The sequence below is a fragment of the Sorghum bicolor genome, chromosome 10, assembly GCF_000003195.3.
Source record: "Sorghum bicolor cultivar BTx623 chromosome 10, Sorghum_bicolor_NCBIv3, whole genome shotgun sequence".
Lineage (NCBI taxonomy): Eukaryota > Viridiplantae > Streptophyta > Magnoliopsida > Poales > Poaceae > Sorghum > Sorghum bicolor.
The window spans coordinates 42,254,445-42,273,537 of record NC_012879.2 but is presented as its reverse complement, the minus strand read 5'-3'; the positions used below and the strand labels follow the sequence as shown (position 1 = coordinate 42,273,537).

The 19,093-nt window shown below is 49.2% G+C and overlaps 1 protein-coding gene across 2 annotated transcripts; it reads left to right on the top strand.

The window, feature by feature from the left end:
- LOC8073057 (N-(5'-phosphoribosyl)anthranilate isomerase 2, chloroplastic) lies at positions 16,468-18,638 on the top strand. 2 transcript variants are annotated; one of them, XM_002438398.2, is made up of 5 exons: positions 16,468-16,756; positions 16,967-17,026; positions 17,481-17,824; positions 17,906-18,066; positions 18,314-18,638. In XM_002438398.2, the coding sequence occupies exons 2-5, from the start codon at positions 16,969-16,971 to the stop codon at positions 18,540-18,542; spliced, it is 792 nt and encodes a 263-aa protein (XP_002438443.1). In that variant the 5' UTR covers positions 16,468-16,756; positions 16,967-16,968; the 3' UTR covers positions 18,543-18,638. The 2 variants fall into 2 exon arrangements, with proteins under 2 accessions (XP_002438443.1, XP_021304722.1); XM_021449047.1 differs by lacking the exon at positions 16,967-17,026 and having other exon boundaries at positions 16,471-16,756.

Below are 19,093 nucleotides of genomic sequence, written 5' to 3'. Positions count from 1 at the left end.
GTTGATTTTTATATAGTCCACCCTCCATTAGTAGGACACACAGAATATGTATTGTGGAGTAAGTCTTGCTATGTTCTGATTTACTTTAGCAATGTTCCTTATATATGAATGAAGAGTCTTTTGTGCTATATATGATCTTGTAGATGCCTAGAGTAGATTGTGACTTAGTAGATAATAGATGCTTAGAATCCATTCTCTTGCTAGTCCGACGTCACCTTACATTTTATGTGGAGTAGTCTATTTCTAATCGCTGTGAGCTTATATTTCATTATCTTTATTTTTATGGCTTACCCCCTGCCAAAGCAAGTGACTGTGTGACGAGTTTCTCATTAGTAATCATGTTCTTGCAAGTTTATCTCTAGTCTACACCTTAATAGATTTTACCCCTATTTTCACTTTCGTCGTTCTCTTAAGCAAAATTATAAATAACGATACCCGGAATATTTTTCCTGGTGAAATGCTACAATGAGGTATTTTATCTGTGCGTTTGTGGATAGAATAGATTATAGTCTAGAGACCCTTCATATTCATAAATACCTTAGTACACTCTGGCACCATGCTGAGGAGACAACCTAGTATTCAAGTAGTGTTAGTAAGTGTCGACAGCAAGGCAGCTTGTGGACACCGTGATTGGAGAGCTAGCTGGAGGTTCGGTCCATCCACAAGATCGACATAGTGATAACGTCAACATAGAATTAAGAAACGGAATCACAAAGGCGCAGAATTTCTCACCGACGACAGAGAAGTTGTGGATCGACGGTGATGACCGGACTTAGAGGAAAAAAAACAGTTCCAGTTCTTCGCGTGGAGAAAAGTAGAGATCAGGCATCCTTTGGCCATAGTTGTGCCGGTTAATCCCAAGGAGATGGGCGATGGGAGCTTGGACTGGATGGGCATCGACAGCGTAATGAGTGCTCCTCCAAGGTAGTTTCCTGACCAAACATGATTAAGTGTGATTCGACGTATAACAATGCACAATTAAGGGATCATATAGGCAAGGAGAATTAAAGAATAGAAAAATTACTAAGTCTATTAGGCCGGCCAGGAACTCGTGTTGCTCGTTTGAACCAGAAACATGGATGTGGCGATCTGCAGTTGCATGGCTAGATGTTCTGGCAGCATAGAAACTAGAGAAAGAAAACTAATTTATTTACTATCACATAGATTTCCAAACCAGAGGCTTTCCTCGTGATAGTTTTGGTGTGCTTTGCCTAAGAGGTTGTTACATATATATATATGGAGAAAAACTCTCCATATCTATATCAATTAGCAATATGATACTAATTGATGTTGCACCTTCCACCTTCACTAATTGTCGACGAAAGATAGTCGGCAGTCTACCTTGGGGTATACCCACGGTAGTAGTTTATCGGTAGACGGTGCGTGAACTACGAACTCGACGGTGACGCAAGACACGGACAAGCTTTTTATCCAGGTTCGGCCGCCGAGTTGGCGTAATACCTACGTCCTGCGTCTGGTTGTATTGATTTGTGCTGAGAGAATATGATGTCCTAGGGGGGTCCCTTGCCCCTCCTTATATAGTCTGGAGGGCAGGGTTACAGATCTAGAAACTAATCCTAGTCGGTTACAATTGCCATAGATAATTCGATATCAATTCCTATTCTAACCGACTAGAATCCTGCTTGATCTCCACGTCTTGTTTCCTTGTGCGAAACTCCGAGCTGTCGGATCAAACCTTGAACTCGTCTTGTAGTGGGCCAAGCTTCCTGGCTAAAGTCTAGCCGTAAGGGTATAGGGGTTTATACCCCCACAGCTAGTCCCCGAGCACCATGTATTGTGATGCAACACGCCGTCTTGAGCTTCTTCGATCAGCGAGGCTTGTCGTCTTCAATAAGTTGGAAAATCGCCCAAACAGTTGCAACGGTTCCTTGACCAACTCGAAAGACAGTTGATCAACATTGACATCGAAGAAACAGGTTGTTCGAAGAATGCATGGTGCTCTAGAAAAAATTTCTTTCCTGGTGAAGTGTGCCCACTTTACCTTTTTGAAAGGTAGAGGCATCAAAAAAGCAAGCAAATTCACCGCTAGGTGAAGTGTGCCCACTTAGTCCCCGAGCCTGGTAGTAGGTGACGTAGGCACGTGGTGCCAGGGTCAAAAGAAAATTCCCCAAAGTAGTTTTGAGACTGAGATGCATCGCTAGATGCATCGTACCGATGTAGTCCCCGAGCTTGCTGGAAGGCAAAGTATGAACCTTGTAGCAAGGTCTAAAAAATTGAATTTACCAGTCCACGAGCATGTCATGCTCGTCTGCAATCGAAAAGACCAATCGACCAGTCCCCAAGCACTTAGTGTGCTTCTTGGAATTATATGTTGCTATACTGTACGACCAGTCCCCGAGCGTCGAGTGCTCAGTGGTCGGTGCATGCTTTAAAGCTTTGAGCTGATAGACTGAGCGACCAGTCCCCGAGCGTCGAGTGCTCGGTGGTCGGTGCAGTCCTTGAAGTTCCGTGCTGATAGACTGGGCGACCAGTCCCCGAGCGTCGAGTGCTCGGTGATCGGTGCAGTCCTTGAAGTTCCGAGCCGATAGACTGGGCGACCAGTCCCCGAGCGTCGAGTGCTCAGTGGTCGGTGCAGTCCTTGAAGTTCCGAGCCGATAGACTGGGCGACCAGTCCCCGAGCGTCGAGTGCTCGGTGGTCGGTGCAGTCCCCGGATTGTTGACTCACTGGCGTGTGTGTCTTCTTACTTTTGAAAAGATCTTTCCAGTTAAAGTTGACGTGACGGGGTCTCCTGACGATATGTCAGACGGATGCATGAAAAGCTGCACCTGGCAACTGTACAACCGCTCTTTGCATGGTTTGAGAAAAGGAAACCATCAATTGGTACGAAAACTCCGCCGCATTAATTGTCTATAATCATTGTAAACCGAAACGCCGCGTCCGCCGCATGGCCTGCCCACTTCCCGAGAATACAGGAAGTGGGAGAGGTGGGGTCGCAGGTTTATAAGGGCCTAATAGGACCGGCTGTACCGCTTCTCCTGCCATTGCCTTCAAACCTTCCGCTCTCATCTTCTCCAATCTCCTACATCTTCCTAACTCCAGCCCGCATTCGCACCTCTAATGGCGAAGAGCGACTCCAGGAAGAGGGCCGAACTGATGGCCAAGGAGTGGAAGAAGTCTCGCAGCACCACAAAATCTCTTGGTGACCTCGTCGATATGGGGCTTCTGCACGGCGCAGAGCTCGGCGGCTGGAGGGCACCGGAGGGGGAGAGCTACCCCGACCCTCGCGCCGGTGAGATCGTCGTTTTTGAAGATTTCGTTAAGAGAGGCTTTGGTGTCCCTGTTCATCCTTTTCTTCAAGGTCTTCTTTTGTACTATGAGATCGGGATTTGCAATCTGCACCCGAACTCAATTCTCCTTATTTCCACCTTCATTCACCTGTGCGAGGCCTATGTTGGCATAGAGCCGCACTTCGATCTTTTCCAGTATCTTTTCTGTCTGAGGAAGAAGGGAGCAGTTGGAGGCTCCAAGGTTGCAGGTGGAGTATACCTCAACCTTCGTGATGGGATGAAGAATCGCTACCTGCACTGTCCATGGAACACTTCCTTGACCGAATGGTACAGGAAGTGGTTCTACATCAGGGAGGAACCGGGCAGCTCCACGTTCTGCGACGTGGGATACGTTCCCGAGAAGAGGGCAAGCTGGACCGACCGCCCGGAGTTCGACGGTCCAGTGGCGGATCTCATGAAGCTGATCGACTGGTCGCGCCTAGACGGGCTTGGCGTGGTCGGCAACTTCATTTGCCGCCGGGTGATGCCCTGCCAGAAGAGGGTGCACTCGGCGTACGAGTATGCCGGAAGCGCAGACCCGACCAGGATGCGGTCGGAGATCTTGGAGAAAGCGGAGGTACAACAGCTGTTGAATGAGCTGTTTAACTTCGCGGATGGGGGCTTCATCCGTGGCAGTGATCGGGTGCAAGCCTTCAAGTTAGGACGACCAGCACCAAAGGTATGTAGCAGAGTCTGTTTGATCATTCGTATATCGTCTGCAGTTAACTCATCTCTGTTGCTTTTGCAGGTCGGTGATGTCGACCGGTGCGCAGTGTATGTATCACTGGCACCGGGGATGGAAGATCCTGTGGGAGAGGTCCCGCCAGAGGGGGACGCTGCTCGGTGTGCTCATTACACCAGCAGTGAGGAAGACCGAGCCCGCCCCGTCCCGACCTCCGAGGAGAGGGTAGCGGGGAAAAGGCCATTGCCGGCAGATCCCTTGCCGACACCGGAGCTGCCGGCAGATCTACCGGCGGAGAGCAGCCAAGCGCCGAAGCGTCGTCGGCTCGTGCGGATCGTCGACGACGACGACGACGAGGAGGCTGCGCCGTCGTTGGTCCGACGGCCTCGGAGCCGCCCAGACACTGCGCCGGTCGCCACTGATCGAGTGGCCAGCGGCGCCGCTGCCCCGCAAGGTGTCGAGACGGGGGCACAGGTGCCGACCGGACGGGCGAGGAGGAGGTTCACCGCGACCCACCGTCGGTCAGACCTGTAAGTGTTCGACTTACGTATTTTGGACTCCTCTTTTTTTTTTTAAACTTTTGTTCCTGTAGTGCGGCATCGGATGTCGACCCTGGTCAAACTGCCAGCCAGGGAACGGGCGAGCCTGCCCGCTGTTCTGGGGATGCGGCCCCCCAGACCACAGAGCAGCCAACAGCTGCAGTCGCGCCTGGGAGCACCGAGGGGCTCCCGAGCGCGGCGCCGACTACAACAAGCAGCCCGACCAGGGCTGGAGAGGCTCCCCCAACTGACTCCTCGGAGAAGGGAAGATCTCCGACCGCTCCTCCTGCCGGGGGGAGTGAAGTCCCCCCGCCGCCCCGAGCAGGAGCCTCTTCGGCTGCGGGCTCCCCGGGTCTGGTCCAAGGGCCAGTAATGCCTGGGACCACCACCGGGGGTGACGCAGCACCGGAGGAGGAAACCCGGGCGGCCTCCGACGACGAGGTGGAGGAGATCGAGGGTCGTCCCCGTGATGGCCGCCAACACGTATATGTGTGGCGCCAACGCGGGGATCACTTTATCGGTCATGAGGAGGTCGCCGAGACCGAAGAGGCCGCCAGGGTGGAGCGCGCGGCCAAGCGCCTTGTCGACGAAGTCAAGGTAAGCGGCTTTTTGTACTGCTGCGCATTCTTTTGCCTTGTCTTGCTTGATCGTTATATGCTTGCTTTGTAGGACGTAATGAAAACGGCGAAGTACCGGAAACGGTGCTTTGACCAGATAGAAGGCGTCATGGCCGAGAACAAGGCCCTTGCCGCGGAGGTAGACCGGTTGCGGGCGGAGGTCGGGGAGAAGGTGGTCGAGATGAGCGCCGAAAAGGAGCGTCGTCTCGACCTCGCTCGTCGTCTGGCCGACCAGTACCGGCTGCAGGAAGGTTAGTCACACGCTCCGAGCAGTTTCGCGTACTTGTATAGTTTGCTTTGCTGACCAGTTTAGGATTCACGCAGCCTTGGAGGAGGAGGTGGCGAGCCTCCAACAAGAGAAGGAGCAGCTCAGCCAACAGCTCGCCGGTGCGCAGGAGTCGGGGCGGCGAGCGGAAGAGGAGTTGGGTCGAAAAGACCGGGAGTTAGCTGGTAATGGGTGCCGCCTTGTTGGTTGCTTCCTGCCCCTTTGCTTGTCTGGTATGCCGAAAGTAACGTTTTGTTTTGTTTGCAGTGCTCAAGGTGAACACCAAAAAGCACCTGGATGACCTGATCAAGGACCGGGACTCCTGGAAGGCCAACTGTTGCAGGATCTGGAAAGGAGTGTCCCCGGTCCTAGATCTGCTCAGCCCCGAGCTCCCGGAGAGCCAGCCCCGCGCGCCGCAGTTGACCCCGGTCGAGAAGGCGCAACGGGCGTGGGACTGGCTCCAGCAGTTTGTGAAGGACGCCGGGGAGTTTGCCGGCGCGCACGTCCTCAGCATGGTGCGCGCCCACTACCCCCTGGTCGACTTGAGCAGGCTGGAGAAGGGGTACCCGAAGGAAGTCGGCCCACAGGAAGCGGACGAACTTCGGGGTAGTCTGCTGGACTTGTCGTCGACAGTGATCGGCGACATCAATCTGTGCGGGACGGCCACTCCTCCAGACCAGCCGAGCTCAGATAGGTCGGCCAGGGAGTTGTCGGGCGCGTCCGTTGCGGGAGATGGGCGGTCGACGCCTGCGGTCTCGACCAGCCAGGCGCCGGTGGCCCCGACCCCTTCGTCCGGGCAGCAGGGCCAGGCGGGTGATCAGCCCGAGCAGCTAGGCCAATAAAGTAGTCTGTAGGAATAGACTAGTGTCTGCCCGTCAGGGTATTTATTGTAAACTTTGTATGTAAAGTTTGTAATAAAGTTTGCTTTCTGTCATGACTGTTGTTTTGAGCGCTGTAAGAATATCTGAGTGACGTGTCACCGTATTTGTCTTGGTTGTCGCTAAGAGCATCCGTTGCAGGAGTTTTGCCGAGTGCTGTGTGGGACAAGGTATGGGCCAAAAAATAGAGAATTTCATTATAAAAAATTATAAGATACTTACAAAAGAAAGTCATTAAAAATCTTTATGGATAGAAACGTCGCAGCTTGTCGATGTGCCAAGAGTTAGGCACTCGTGTTCCGTCTGGGTATGCCAATCTGTAGGACGTAGGTCGTGTGACCTCGGTCACCACGAAGGGTCCTTCCCAGGGAGTGGATAGCTTGTGCATTCCCTCCTGGCTTGTTTTCCATCGAAGCACCAGATCGCCGACCACGAAAGAACGGTCCTTGACATTCCTGTTGTAGTATCGCCTGACTGCTGCGAGATATTTTGCTGTTCGGAGACACGAAACTAAACGCTTTTCCTCCATGCAATTGATTTCGAGTCCTCTGGCGTTGTCGGCGGTCGCCTGGTCGAAGTGCTTGATTCTAGGAGATCCGAAGTGTATGTCAGACGGCAAGACCGCCTCTGCACCGTACACCATGAAGTAGGGAGATACCCCTGTGTTTCGACTGGTCTGAGTTCGGAGGCCCCAGACCACTGCCGGCAATTCTTTCATCCATCGACCGGGTGCTCTGTCGTTTTTGGTGTACAACCTTTTCTTTAGGGCATCAACGATCATTCCGTTAGCACGTTCAACTTGACCGTTGGCACGTGGATGTGCCACTGACACATATTTTATGACTATGCCTCTGTCATCGCAGAAATCCCAAAAAGTGGTGCCAGTAAACTGAGTGCCCAGGTCGGTGATTATGCTGTTCGGGATGCCGAATCTGTGTATGATTTGACTGAGGAACTCCACAGCCTTCTCGGCGGTTGCCTTGACCAGGGGCATGTATTCAATCCACTTGGAGAACTTGTCGATTAACACGAAGACAAACTTAAAATTGCCCGGGGCTGGTTTAAATGGTCCGATCATGTCAAGCCCCCAGCAAGCAAAGGGCCAAGACGCCGGGATGGTTTGAATTTCATGGGCAGGTACGTGGGTCCTCTTAGCGAAAAACTGACATCCTTCGCAATGCCGAACCAGTTTTTCTGCGTCGCTGACCGCGGTTGGCCAATAAAAACCTGCTCGGAAAGCCTTTCCGACCAGCGTTCTAGATGCGGCGTGGTTGCCGCAGGATCCGGCGTGTATGTCCTCCAAGAGCTTGATACCATCATCTTGGGGTATGCACTTGAGCAGTACTTCGGAGCTTGCGTTTTTCCGCATGAGTTTTCCGTCGACCAGGATGTAGTTCTTTGATCGTCGGATGAGACGCTCGTTCTCTGTTTTGTCCTGAAAACCTGTCCCGTCTGAGATGTATTTGATGAACGGGATACGCCAGTCACGCCCACCGGTTGTCGGAGTGGCGTCATCTATGAGCATTGCCTCGGTGGGTTGCTTGTCGACCAGGGGGGAGCTTACGCTCGGCTCATGGATGTCCTGGACGAAAATACCCCGCGGGATTTGGGCCCGAGACGAGCCTAACTTTGACAACGCATCTGCTGCTTGGTTCTTATCCCGGACCACGTGGATGTACTCTATGCCATAGAAGTTAGTTTCCCATTTGCGAATTTCTTTGCAGTAGAGATCCATCTTCTCGTGGGTTGCGTCCCATTCCTTGTTGAGCTGGTTGATGACCAAAGCGGAGTCGCCGTAGACATAGAGGCGCTTGACCCCTAGTTCAACGGCTAGTCGTACGCCATGTAAGCATGCTTCGTATTCGGCGACATTGTTTGACGCCGGAAAAAGGATCCGAAGGACGTAGCGGAGTTTGTCCTTGTTGGGCGATACGAACAATATCCCAGCGCTTGCACCGTTGATGTTCAAGGACCCATCAAAGAACATTGACCAGTGGTCTGAGACATCTGGAACGGAAGGCTCGTTGAGATCCGTCCATTCGGCAATGAAATCGACCAGGGCTTGAGACTTGACGGTGGTGCGACTCTGGAACTCTAGGGAAAATGGACATAATTCCATTGCCCATTTCACGATTCTGCCATTGGCGTCTTTGTTGCGCAGGATGTCCCCGAGAGGAAAGCTGGTTGTCACCAGGACTCGATGGCCGTCGAAGTAGTGCTTCAGCTTTCTTGACGTTATCAGGATGGCGTATATAAGCTTCTGTATTTGTGGGTACCTGGCCTTGGATTCGTTTAAAACTTCGCTTATGAAGTAAACGGGTCTCTGGACCTTGAAGACGTGACCTGGTTCATCTCGCTCGACCACTATTGCCGTGGAAACAACCCTGTCGGTTGCAGCAATGTAAAGGAGTAGGTCTTCATTGGGCTGAGGCGCTGTGAGGACAGGCGGTGAAGTGAGGAAGGTCTTAAGCTGAGTGAACGCAGCGTCGGCTTCCTCTGTCCAAGAGAATTTTTCTGACGCTTTTAGTAGTTTGAAGAAAGGGAGGCCTTTTTCTCCCAGCCTTGCGATGAAACGACTGAGGGCGGCCATGCATCCGGTTAGCTTCTGAATATCCTTGACGTTCTTCGGTGGTCGCATGTCGAGTACGGCTTTGACTTTTGAAGGGTTTGGTCGCATCCGGCCGTTGAGTCGACCACCTTGTCGATGCGAGGAAGACCAAAAGGATCTTTAGGACAGTGTTTGTTGAGATCGGTGTAATCAACGCACATTCTCCATTCATTATTCTTTTTGCGTATGAGAACTGGATTGGCGAGCCAATCGGGATGATACACTTCTTTTATGAATCCGGCTGCTAGAAGCCGTGTTATTTCTGTCCTAATAGCCTCCTTTTTGTCACGAGCGAACCGTCGCAGTTTTTGCTTGATTGGTCTTGCGGTCTTCGAGACGTTTAAGGAGTGCTCGATCAGGTTTCGTGGGACACCGGGCATGTCTGCGGGTTTCCATGCGAAAACGCTCACGTTGTCCCTTAGAAACCTGACGAGCGCGTCTTCCTATTTTGGATCCAGGTTAGCCCCGATGAGGGCTGTCTTCTCGGGGTTGCCTTCGACCAGCTGCACTTCTTTGTACTCCTTGGATTTCGAATTCTTTCTGGCTGTCTCCTGCTCAGGTAATCGGAGCTGGTCGGGAGGCAGCTGTGCGGCTTGGCTTGCTGTTTCCGCCATGCGGATTGAGAGGTCAATTGCCTCGGTGATCTTGAAGCTTTCTTCTTCGCAGGTGTACGCCGTGTAGACGTTGCCTCTGACGGTTAGGACACCCTTCTCCGTGGGCATCTTAAGCACTAGGTATGAGTAGTGCGGGACTGCCATGAACTTTGTCAGTGATGGGCGGCCCAGTATGGCGTGGTAGGTCCCGTCGAAGTCCGCGACTACGAAGTTGATGAACTCCGTCCGGAAGTGATCGGGTGTGCCGAATTGGACAGGCAATGTTATCTGTCCGAGGGGCACCGAACTTTGACCTGGCAAAACGCCCCAGAATTGGGCGTCGTAAGGTTTTAGTTGCGCCGGTGATATCTTTAGGGCGGGCAGGCTGTTGCGGAAGAGAATGTCGATGGAGCTTCCCCCGTCCACGAGCACGCGCTCGAATCTGATGCTATTGATGCAGGGATCAAGAATCAGTGGGAAACGTCCCGGCTCTGGGATAGCGGCCCACTGGTCCTTCCTGCTGAACGAGATCTCCCTGTGGGACCACGCGGGAAATTTTGGATCTGCGATCAGCCCGTCCGTGCTGTCTATGTTGAGGCAGGCTCTCTTTAACAGCTTTCTTTCTCGCTTGGACTCAGTGGAGACCTTGCCCCCGAAAATGGAGTGGACCACGTCGGTGGGGCTGACGTATTGGTGTCGGGGGTCCCTGTCTTGGTCCTCATCCTCATCTTCGTGGTCGTGCCCGTCGCGTTTGTTATTTTTCTTGGCGGAGTTCTCTTGGGCGGCCCGCCGTGTATAGATACTTTTGAGGACGCGACACTCTTCCATGGTATGGTTAGACTTTGGGTGTAGCTGGCACGGTCCCTTCAACGTTTTGTTGTAGTCGTCTTGGTAGTCCCGTCGTCCGTTGGGACGTTTGACCGTATTTACTTCGTGGTCGCATTCACGAGGGCGCTTTCCTCTGAAGTCGTCGCGGCTGTCGCGCCGCCGATCCCAACCCTCTCGGTGATCGCGGTTGTCGGAGCGGCGGTGATTTCTGTTGTCGTAGCGACCACGACCGTCATCCCGCCGAGAAGGCTGGTCTGGGTCTCTCGCGTCGTCTCGGATTAGTTTTTCTGCGTCATCAGCATCGGCGTAGTTTTTAGCCGTGGCGAGGAGCTCTGCTACCGTTGATGGGCGCTTACGCAACAGCTTGTTCCTCAGCGCTTCATGGAAACGCAAGCCCTTGATAAAGGCTGATATGGCCTCGTCGTGAGAAATCTTCGGGATTTTGAGGCGCATATCCGAGAATCGTCGGATGTAATCGCGCAGAGGTTCATTCTTCCTGTCTCTTATCCTTTCAAGGTCATACTTGTTCCCGGGCTGCTCGCATGTGGCGATGAAGTTGTCGATGAAAGCCTGTCGTAGCTCTTCCCAAGATTCGAAGGAGTCCTCGGGCAAGCCGAGAAGCCACTGATGACCAGCCTGGTCGAGGACTACGGGGAAGTAGTTAGCCATGACGTGCTCATCTCCTGCCGCTGATCGGACGGCGATTTCATAGAGAGTGATCCAGTTCTCTGGATTTTCCTTGCCGTCGTATTTTTTAAGTTTTTCGAGCTTGAAATTGCGGGGCCACACGACCTGGCGGAGGTGTGAGGAGAACTGCATTAGGCCTGGAGGACCGTGGGTCGCGTCGTACTCGATGCGGCGCAGGTTTTCGTGGACTGCTCTCTCTGCGGCGCGCCTGTTGATGCGGTCCCGGGCATCTTTGGGAGGGATGTTGTGGCGGAGATCCCTGTGATGATCTTCTTCTTCTTGGCCGCGTACACGGTTCTGCTGGCGGCGGCCATCGGCGTCCCGACCACCATCGTCGCGCCGTGAGTCCCCTCGACGGTTGTCGGGGGAGCGGCTGCGGCGGCGCCTGCTGGGTGAGGCCCGGCTGCGATTAGTCTGGTCGGAGGCGGCTTCCGTATAAGAGACGTCCTGGACTCTCTTGAGCAGAGTGGCTGTCTGTCCCATTGCGGCGATCAGGTGTGCTCGGATACTGGTCCGGACTCCCTGGCATTCGGGGGTGTCAGGAAGCCGATCCAGGTTGGCCATGGCGACAGCCACGTTGGCGCTTGGCGTTTTGTAGACCGGCTGGTCCCCGACCATGTCAAAGGCATCGTTGAGGTTACTTGGTGGCATCTGTTGTTGCTCGTCCGCACGCCGTCGGGCGCGATCGGCGTTACGCTGTTCGCGGAGTTGCCTCTGGTCATCTGTTTCTCCGTCAACGGCCGGTTCGTCGGCGCTGACATTGAACACGATATCCCCTCGCCGGGGGGGGGGAATATCGGGAATCGGTCGAAACCCGGAGGGTGTGAAGGAAAATCCAGGTCGTAGCCCTCGTCTTCGGTGTTTATAACCTCGGTGGGGACGGAGCCGGTGCTTGAGTTGGTGCTGGAAACCTGGCCGTCCCGTAGCTCTCGGATTGTCACCATGTTGACATGGTGACGATTGTTCCTTGTCGGCGACCAGCCCGCTTTGCTGAAAACGGATTGGACATGCTGTGAGTAAACAGAGGCCGAGTTATTCAGGCCGCAAGGATAGTCTCCCTTTTTGAGCTCGACGGATCGTCCTGAGGGGGTTGAGGTTATCGTCAGGGACGTTCCCAGCCGTTCGTGTGTGGTGACACGAGTTGGCCGGCGGGATTTCGAAAAATCCGCTCGAGCGGCTTGGTCGGGCCGGCGCAGAACTCCATCTATTAGTTGGGAGACTTCGAGTAGCTTGGAGTCGGCGCGATCGAGCGCTTGGAGGAGGTCCGAGCAGTCGATCTCCTTTCCCTTGTAGAGTGGGAACGGTGGTCGGGAGCTTGGTGCCGTCATGCGTGTGGTCGGAGACGGCGTGATCTCAGATTGGATCTGGATCTCTTTCGGAACCGTGGTCGGGAAGCCGCCGCTGCACGTCGTCCACGTGATCTGGCCGACGGTGAACGTGAGGCCTTCGGGCACGGTCGCGGAAGCTGGGATCGTGACCATCTTGTTCGCCGGAAAAGTTGCACGCACACCCCCTACCTGGCGCGCCACTGTCGACGAAAGCTAGTCGGCAGTCTACCTTTGGGTATACCCACGGTAGTAGTTTATCGGTAGACGGTGCGTGAACTACGAACTCGACGGTGACGCAAGACACGGACAAGCTTTTTATCCAGGTTCGGCCGCCGAGTTGGCGTAATACCTACGTCCTGCGTCTGGTTGTATTGATTTGTGCTGAGAGAATATGATGTCCTAGGGGGGTCCCTTGCCCCTCCTTATATAGTCTGGAGGGCAGGGTTACAGATCTAGAAACTAATCCTAGTCGGTTACAATTGCCATAGATAATTCGATATCAATTCCTATTCTAACCGACTAGAATCCTGCTTGATCTCCACGTCTTGTTTCCTTGTGCGAAACTCCGAGCTGTCGGATCAAACCTTGAACTCGTCTCGTAGTGGGCCAAGCTTCCTGGCTAAAGTCTAGCCGTAAGGGTATAGGGGTTTATACCCCCACACTAATGGACCTAAATAAATATTAAAGCTCATTAATAAATAAAGACATGGTCTTTGCGATTTATTATAATTATTGCACATGAGATTTGAGTGTTAAAAAGGAAGAGTGGTTTTATTATTTTTCAGAATTAATTAATTTCATAGATAAAATAATTCTAGAAAAGTCTAGAATTATTATTTAAGCTCCGAAAAATACTCCAAAAACTCCAAAAATTTAGGAAAATTCTCAAAGCTATTATAGAATATGAGGAACCTAGATAAAGTGTTTGGAGCTCTTGATGAGATAATATGGAGCATTTAAAAATTAGATTATGCTCACAAAAAATAGAAGCTGGAAAAATTGCCGAAAAGTTTGTAGAGATTGCTTGATGGATGAGAAACTAAAAGAAGGGATTTAGGTGACACCGAAAAAATTTTAGGATGCTCCTAATAAAAACTTGAGCTTAGAAACAAGGAATTTTGTTATAGATAAAGATAAAGACATACCGGCCAAAAAAGATCGATCCACTAAGCGCATTTTAAAAACTTTGCTCACTCTCAACACACAAAGGAGCAACAAGCAAACATTACATCAAATCTTATGCACCAGCATGTATGCACAACAGCGTTGTTAAACCGTATGATGAATTTTAATTTTTTTTAAAAAATATTTTCCTATGTTTTCATGAGTACAAAAATACAAAATAAATTGTTTTAGCTCTATTTTCAAAGAAACAAAATTTAGGGTATTACAGGTACTCATGCGGTCAGGGTTTGCGTACGTGTGTTCTCGTGATGAGAAAATGGCTATTATAGGACTCCAATCATGATGGCTTCTCTCAAATAGAACTCCAATCGTTTGCTTCTCCCTAATAAGACTCCAATCAATTACCATAAGTTATAATGGGATTTTGCATCATTTAACCATTTTTCTTATATCTCAAATAAATGTATTTTCTAATAATGCCCATACTGCCCTTCTGTACTATACATGACAGATGACACCAATTCAACTTATCGGACTCGTTCTCTCGTGCGACGTATTCATGAGACGAGCGAGCAGATGGCGATGCAGAGCCCCCGCACCCCGCGTCGGCGCTCAGCCCCAGGCTCGCTAGCAGCACACTGATGCCGGCCTGGTCCAGGATCTGCGGCGTGTAGTAGAGCACGTCGTTGATGCCCGAGAACTACTGCAGCACCTGCATCGTGACGCCGTACACCAGCGCGTGACGCACGCCAGGCTCCAGGAGCTCGCGCCACCGCGCACCGCCGGCGGCCTCCGAGCCTGACACCACCGCCGGGTCCACGAACGCCGCATCCCCCTGCTGCTTGGCGGCGTGCTGGTACAGTGACTAGCTCACGAGCGTCGTCGCGTGCCCATGGTGGTGGTCGTGTCGCCTCCTCCAGTCATGCTGCTCAAGGGCGGCTCAGAACCATCGAGACTGATCCAGCGACGACGGATGGATGCATGTCGACGTAGTAGTAGTTGTAGCTGGCTGGCGGCCGTAGCGTGTTCATCTGCATGCTTGATGCACTGATGCCCTGAGCCGTCGAGGGGCGTCTGCTTGCTGTCATGGAAACTGAGCATGCTGCCGAGGTTGGAGAAGAGAGTGAGGCGGCCTCGTGAATACGTCGTGCCAGAGATCGAGTCCGATAAGTTGAATCGGTGTCTACAAAAGGGTAATATGGGCATTATTATTAGAAAATACATGTATTTGGGACATAAAAATGGTTAAATGAAGCAAAATTCTATTATAGCTTATGGTAATTGATTGAAGTCCTATTTAGGAGAAGAAAACAATTAGAGTCCTATTTGGGAGAAACCATTATGATTGTAGTCCTATAATAGCCATTTTCTCTCTCGTGATGTGTCAACACAGTCTTTCAAAAGTGCTCATAGGAGTAGAACTTGCTTATGTGTGTTCATAGAGGTGAGTATGCGTACGTGTTGATCGTCTGCATTTGTAAAAAAGTTTAAAATAGACCTATAGAACTAAAATCTATTGACCAAATCGATAAGATGATCGTCGAAATCGCTTGTTATCAGGCTGTTGGTCAAGAAGAATTAGAATGTGAAGAAGAATTAGAATGTTCTGTCACGTTTTGATTGAAAGTTGCTCCTTTCGTTTGAAATTATAGTTTTTTTTTCTAAATCATACTATAATAATTCTAATTATGTTTTAATCTAAATTATAGTTCACTTTTGTTTTGTCTTCGAGCTAAACTTTAGTATCTTGGACTAACACTTTACAAATATATTAACATATTGTAGTTCAAATGAATACTTTCTTAATTATAAGACGTTATATATATATATATATATATATATATATATATATATATATATATATATATATATAACATCTTATAATTTAGGACAGAGAAAATACACGATTAAAATATATTTTATAGAGATCTGATAAAACTGTGTATCTTTTTATTAAAATTTTTAACTTAATACAAAGCTAATATAAATTGAGAATTTAGTAAATTCTAAAGATATATTGATTTGTGATAGTCCTAATAAATACATGAGCAAATATATTTTATGAACAATTTGATGGAATTGTGTGTTTTTTAAATAAATTTTTAACTTACTATAGAGCTATAAGTTGAACTATGGTTTGAAGAATTTGGAAGAGGAGCAGTAGAAAAACTGTTAGAGCATCTCCAACAGTTATGCAATTGGACTTTGCATTCTTGAAATTTGCCAAAAACCTTAAAAATTGCTCTCTAACAGTTTTGCATTTGACTTATGCATTTTGGCAAACTTGGCATTTGATGGACCAAACTTGGCATTTTTGCATAGGCACAGTGGCTTGGTAATTTTGATATCCCGAGAATCTTGAACTGCTTGTCGTGCCTGTACTCTCCACGTCGTGGTAGTTTCTCGCGATACGAGTCCTCGCACACGACTATTCTCTTTCCCCCGCGTGCCGCCTCCTTTCTTAGCGCGGGGACGAAGGAGATCCATCGCCGTCTCCTTTTGTTGCAGCGACGCGAGGCTAGGAGATCCATCACCGCCTCCTCTCCTTCCTTCATGCGACGCTACGCCAGCTAGGAGATCCATCGCCGCGTCATTTTGTTGCAGCGACGTGAGGCTAGGAGATCGATCGCAGCGACGAGATCGGATCTTGACGACCTGGACCAAGCGGCGACGTGGACTTGCGGGACGACACGGCCGCGCGACACGCGAGACAATTGGCGGCGACGTGCGAAGGAATTGCACGCGACGGGCGCCCGCGCGACGCGCGAGAAAATTTCCAGCGAAGATGAAAGATTCCCGCACAAAAATAGTTGGGTCCGCTATTTTGGGAAATGTCAAGTCAAAAATGCCAAACACTTAGGCCTTGTTTGGATGTAGTCTCATTTGCATCAATCCACATGTATTGGTGTGGATTGGAGTGAAACTTGAACTAAATTCTACCTCAATCCAACACATATGGATTGAAGTGAATCCGACGACATACCTTAGCTGTATGTCCTTGCCTCTCGGAACCGGGCGTTCGACGGCGCTGTGACCTGGTCATATTGCAATGGGCTGCGGCGTGCTACCGCGCACCCACGGCACTGAGACTGACCCAGGTCCAGGAATGTGGTTGGTAGGTATAGGTGGTGAAGATTAGAGGTACCGTATCTAGCCCGCCAGCCATCCTGCAGTCCTGCTGCTCTAGTCCACCTGCATGGCGGTGGTGTCCCTCTTGGGATTCTCGCTCCCTCTCTTCTGCGTTCGTCTCTTCCCGACCCACCAAGCCTTCCTCATTTGATGCTGTTCGGTCACGGCGATTGAATTCGCGAGATTCAGGTAAATGCGGGCTCGTCTTCTTTCAGCTGAGTTCTCCTGAACATGGATTCGAAATCCACGAGAACGCAATTTTTCGATTAGAAACAAATATAGCCGGCACTTTGTTCGGTGGTCAGCCTAACTGCAGTGCACGCCACCTGTTTGATAGAATGCCTCCTTCGTGATTCCACCTCTTCCCTGCTCGTCTGAGTGTCATTTGTTTACTAACAGCTATGCCAACGACGATCTCCACAAGGCAGTCTCTGCAGTTTGCTTTGCCTTCAAACAATGGTAATTGGTAAACATTTAAGTTTTTCTGATACACGAGTTGTTCATGCTGCGTCTCCTTGTCTATGGTCTGCTGAATTTCTTTTCTTCAATCTTCAGTAGTTGTTTATTCAAGAATGCAAGAAACCTTGTCCTTCGGATCACAACAAACCTTATCTTTTTCCGTTAATTAGAATGTGTGAAAAGAAAACTGTTCACACAAAAAGTTGGGTGATTTTGATATTCTTAGGTTTTTTTATGAGGGGATACTTTAAGATTAATCCAATGCTATAAGCTCTTGATACTTTGTAAAGAGTACATCCAAATAGGTTTTGATTAATCTTAACTACAAACTTGCTGTTTCTTTCGAGTTTGATACTTCTCTGTTTCTGTTTCTGGAAACCAGTAATGTTAAGCGCATTTGAATATCTTAATGATACAAGGTATCTTAGTTATTGAAGCTCAATACCTTTTACAGCACGTCCAATATCGACTGCAGTAAGAATGACATGTTTTGCTAAGAAGCAACCTATTGTTGCCGTGCCCTTATCATCTAGTTTGGAGGACAAAAGGTATGAGCCTGTAGTCAAAATGTGTGGCATTACATCTGCCATCGATGCGGAGATGGCTGTGATGGCTGGAGCTAAATTAATTGGGATGATTCTTTGGCCCAACTCCAAACGCTCTGTTCCATTGTCTGAAGCCAAAGAGATATCCAGAGTGGCCAAATCTTATGGGGCTGAATCAGTGGGTGTGTTTGTGGATGATGATAATAGTACTATCTTGAGAGCATCTGATACATGCAATCTCGATCTTATCCAGGTATATCTTCCCTTACTATATTCTACTCTCTGTAACAGAAGGAGGAGGTACAATCTAATTTTACTGACACATTGCTTGTAGCTTCATGGAGATAGCTCCCGAGAACTACTTCCTCTGCTTTGGAAGAACAACAGGATTGTATATGTGCTAAATGCTGATGACGACGGTATACTTATCAATGCTCCTCCAAGTGAGGAATATGTTCTTGATTGGTTTTTGGTGGACAGTGCAAAAGGTGGAAGGTACAAAATTCTGCTTACATGGTTTGTCTATTGTCTAATGTCTTGATGTTTGCTCTTGGACTAGCTAATATTGATATTCTGAAAAGCTGTTCTTCATCCCACTAAATTTAATGTTGGCAGTGTTTTAATTTTGGTTTTACCTATTTGTGAATATCACAGGCCCTTTTTCTTATAGCATTTGCTCATTAAAATTTGTTTGTTGTGGAGAAAGCTGGAACTGATAAAATCTATTTGGATGCATTTACAGTGGTAAAGGGTTCAACTGGGAAAAATTCCAAATGCCAACTGTTAAAAGCAAGAACGGGTGGTTATTAGCAGGAGGCCTTCATGCAGATAATGTTCACCAAGCCGCTTCTGCTCTAAAGCCAAATGGCCTGGATGTTAGCAGTGGCATATGTTATCCTGACGGTTTACGGAAAGACCCGAAGAGAATGTGTTCCTTCATGAGCAGTGTAAAAACTTTGAATCTCCTCTAAAATACTAGTACATTATTGGTCATAGTTTCTTGGTGCAGTATGTGGAAACTGAATAAATGGCAGTCCTAATAAAAAATAAAGGCATTATTGATCTTTGGAATCAACCTGTAACATTCAGTCAATTTCTATGTTTCAGCAGCTATATCATTTTTCAGCTTCTCGTTAAGGCAGTTCGACACATATCTGTTTACTAATGTGTTGAATGAGGCATTTGATTGCAATGTGAATAGACAACTTGAGTTTTTGTTCCGAACTTGTCCACTCATTAGCAATACTAGTGCTAGCTGTCTGGCGGGCATGCATGGGCCCCTCACTAAGAGAAAATTTTCAAATTTAGAATATTGGAGTACTATCTCGGTCCATAAATGATACAATTCTGGGTTTTGGTCAGAGTCAGACTAACATAAGTTTGACTGAGTTTATGAAAAATACTATCAATATTAAGACTCTAAATAGGTATATTCTGAAAATATATTCTACAACAAACCTAATATATTTATTTAGTATGATAAGTATCAATATCTTTTTATATAAATTTAGTAAAACTTTAA

What these genes read in the sequence shown, in the direction of transcription:
- LOC8073057 (XM_002438398.2), top strand. Translation starts at nt 16,969, where the DNA reads ATGCCAACGACGATCTCCACAAGGCAGTCTCTGCAGTTTGCTTTGCCT. An exon ending in TGCTTTGCCTTCAAACAATG is followed by an intron (nt 17,027 to 17,480) that starts GTAATTGGTAAA and finishes TACCTTTTACAG; the next exon opens with CACGTCCAATATCGACTGCA. An exon ending in GCAATCTCGATCTTATCCAG is followed by an intron (nt 17,825 to 17,905) that starts GTATATCTTCCC and finishes CATTGCTTGTAG; the next exon opens with CTTCATGGAGATAGCTCCCG.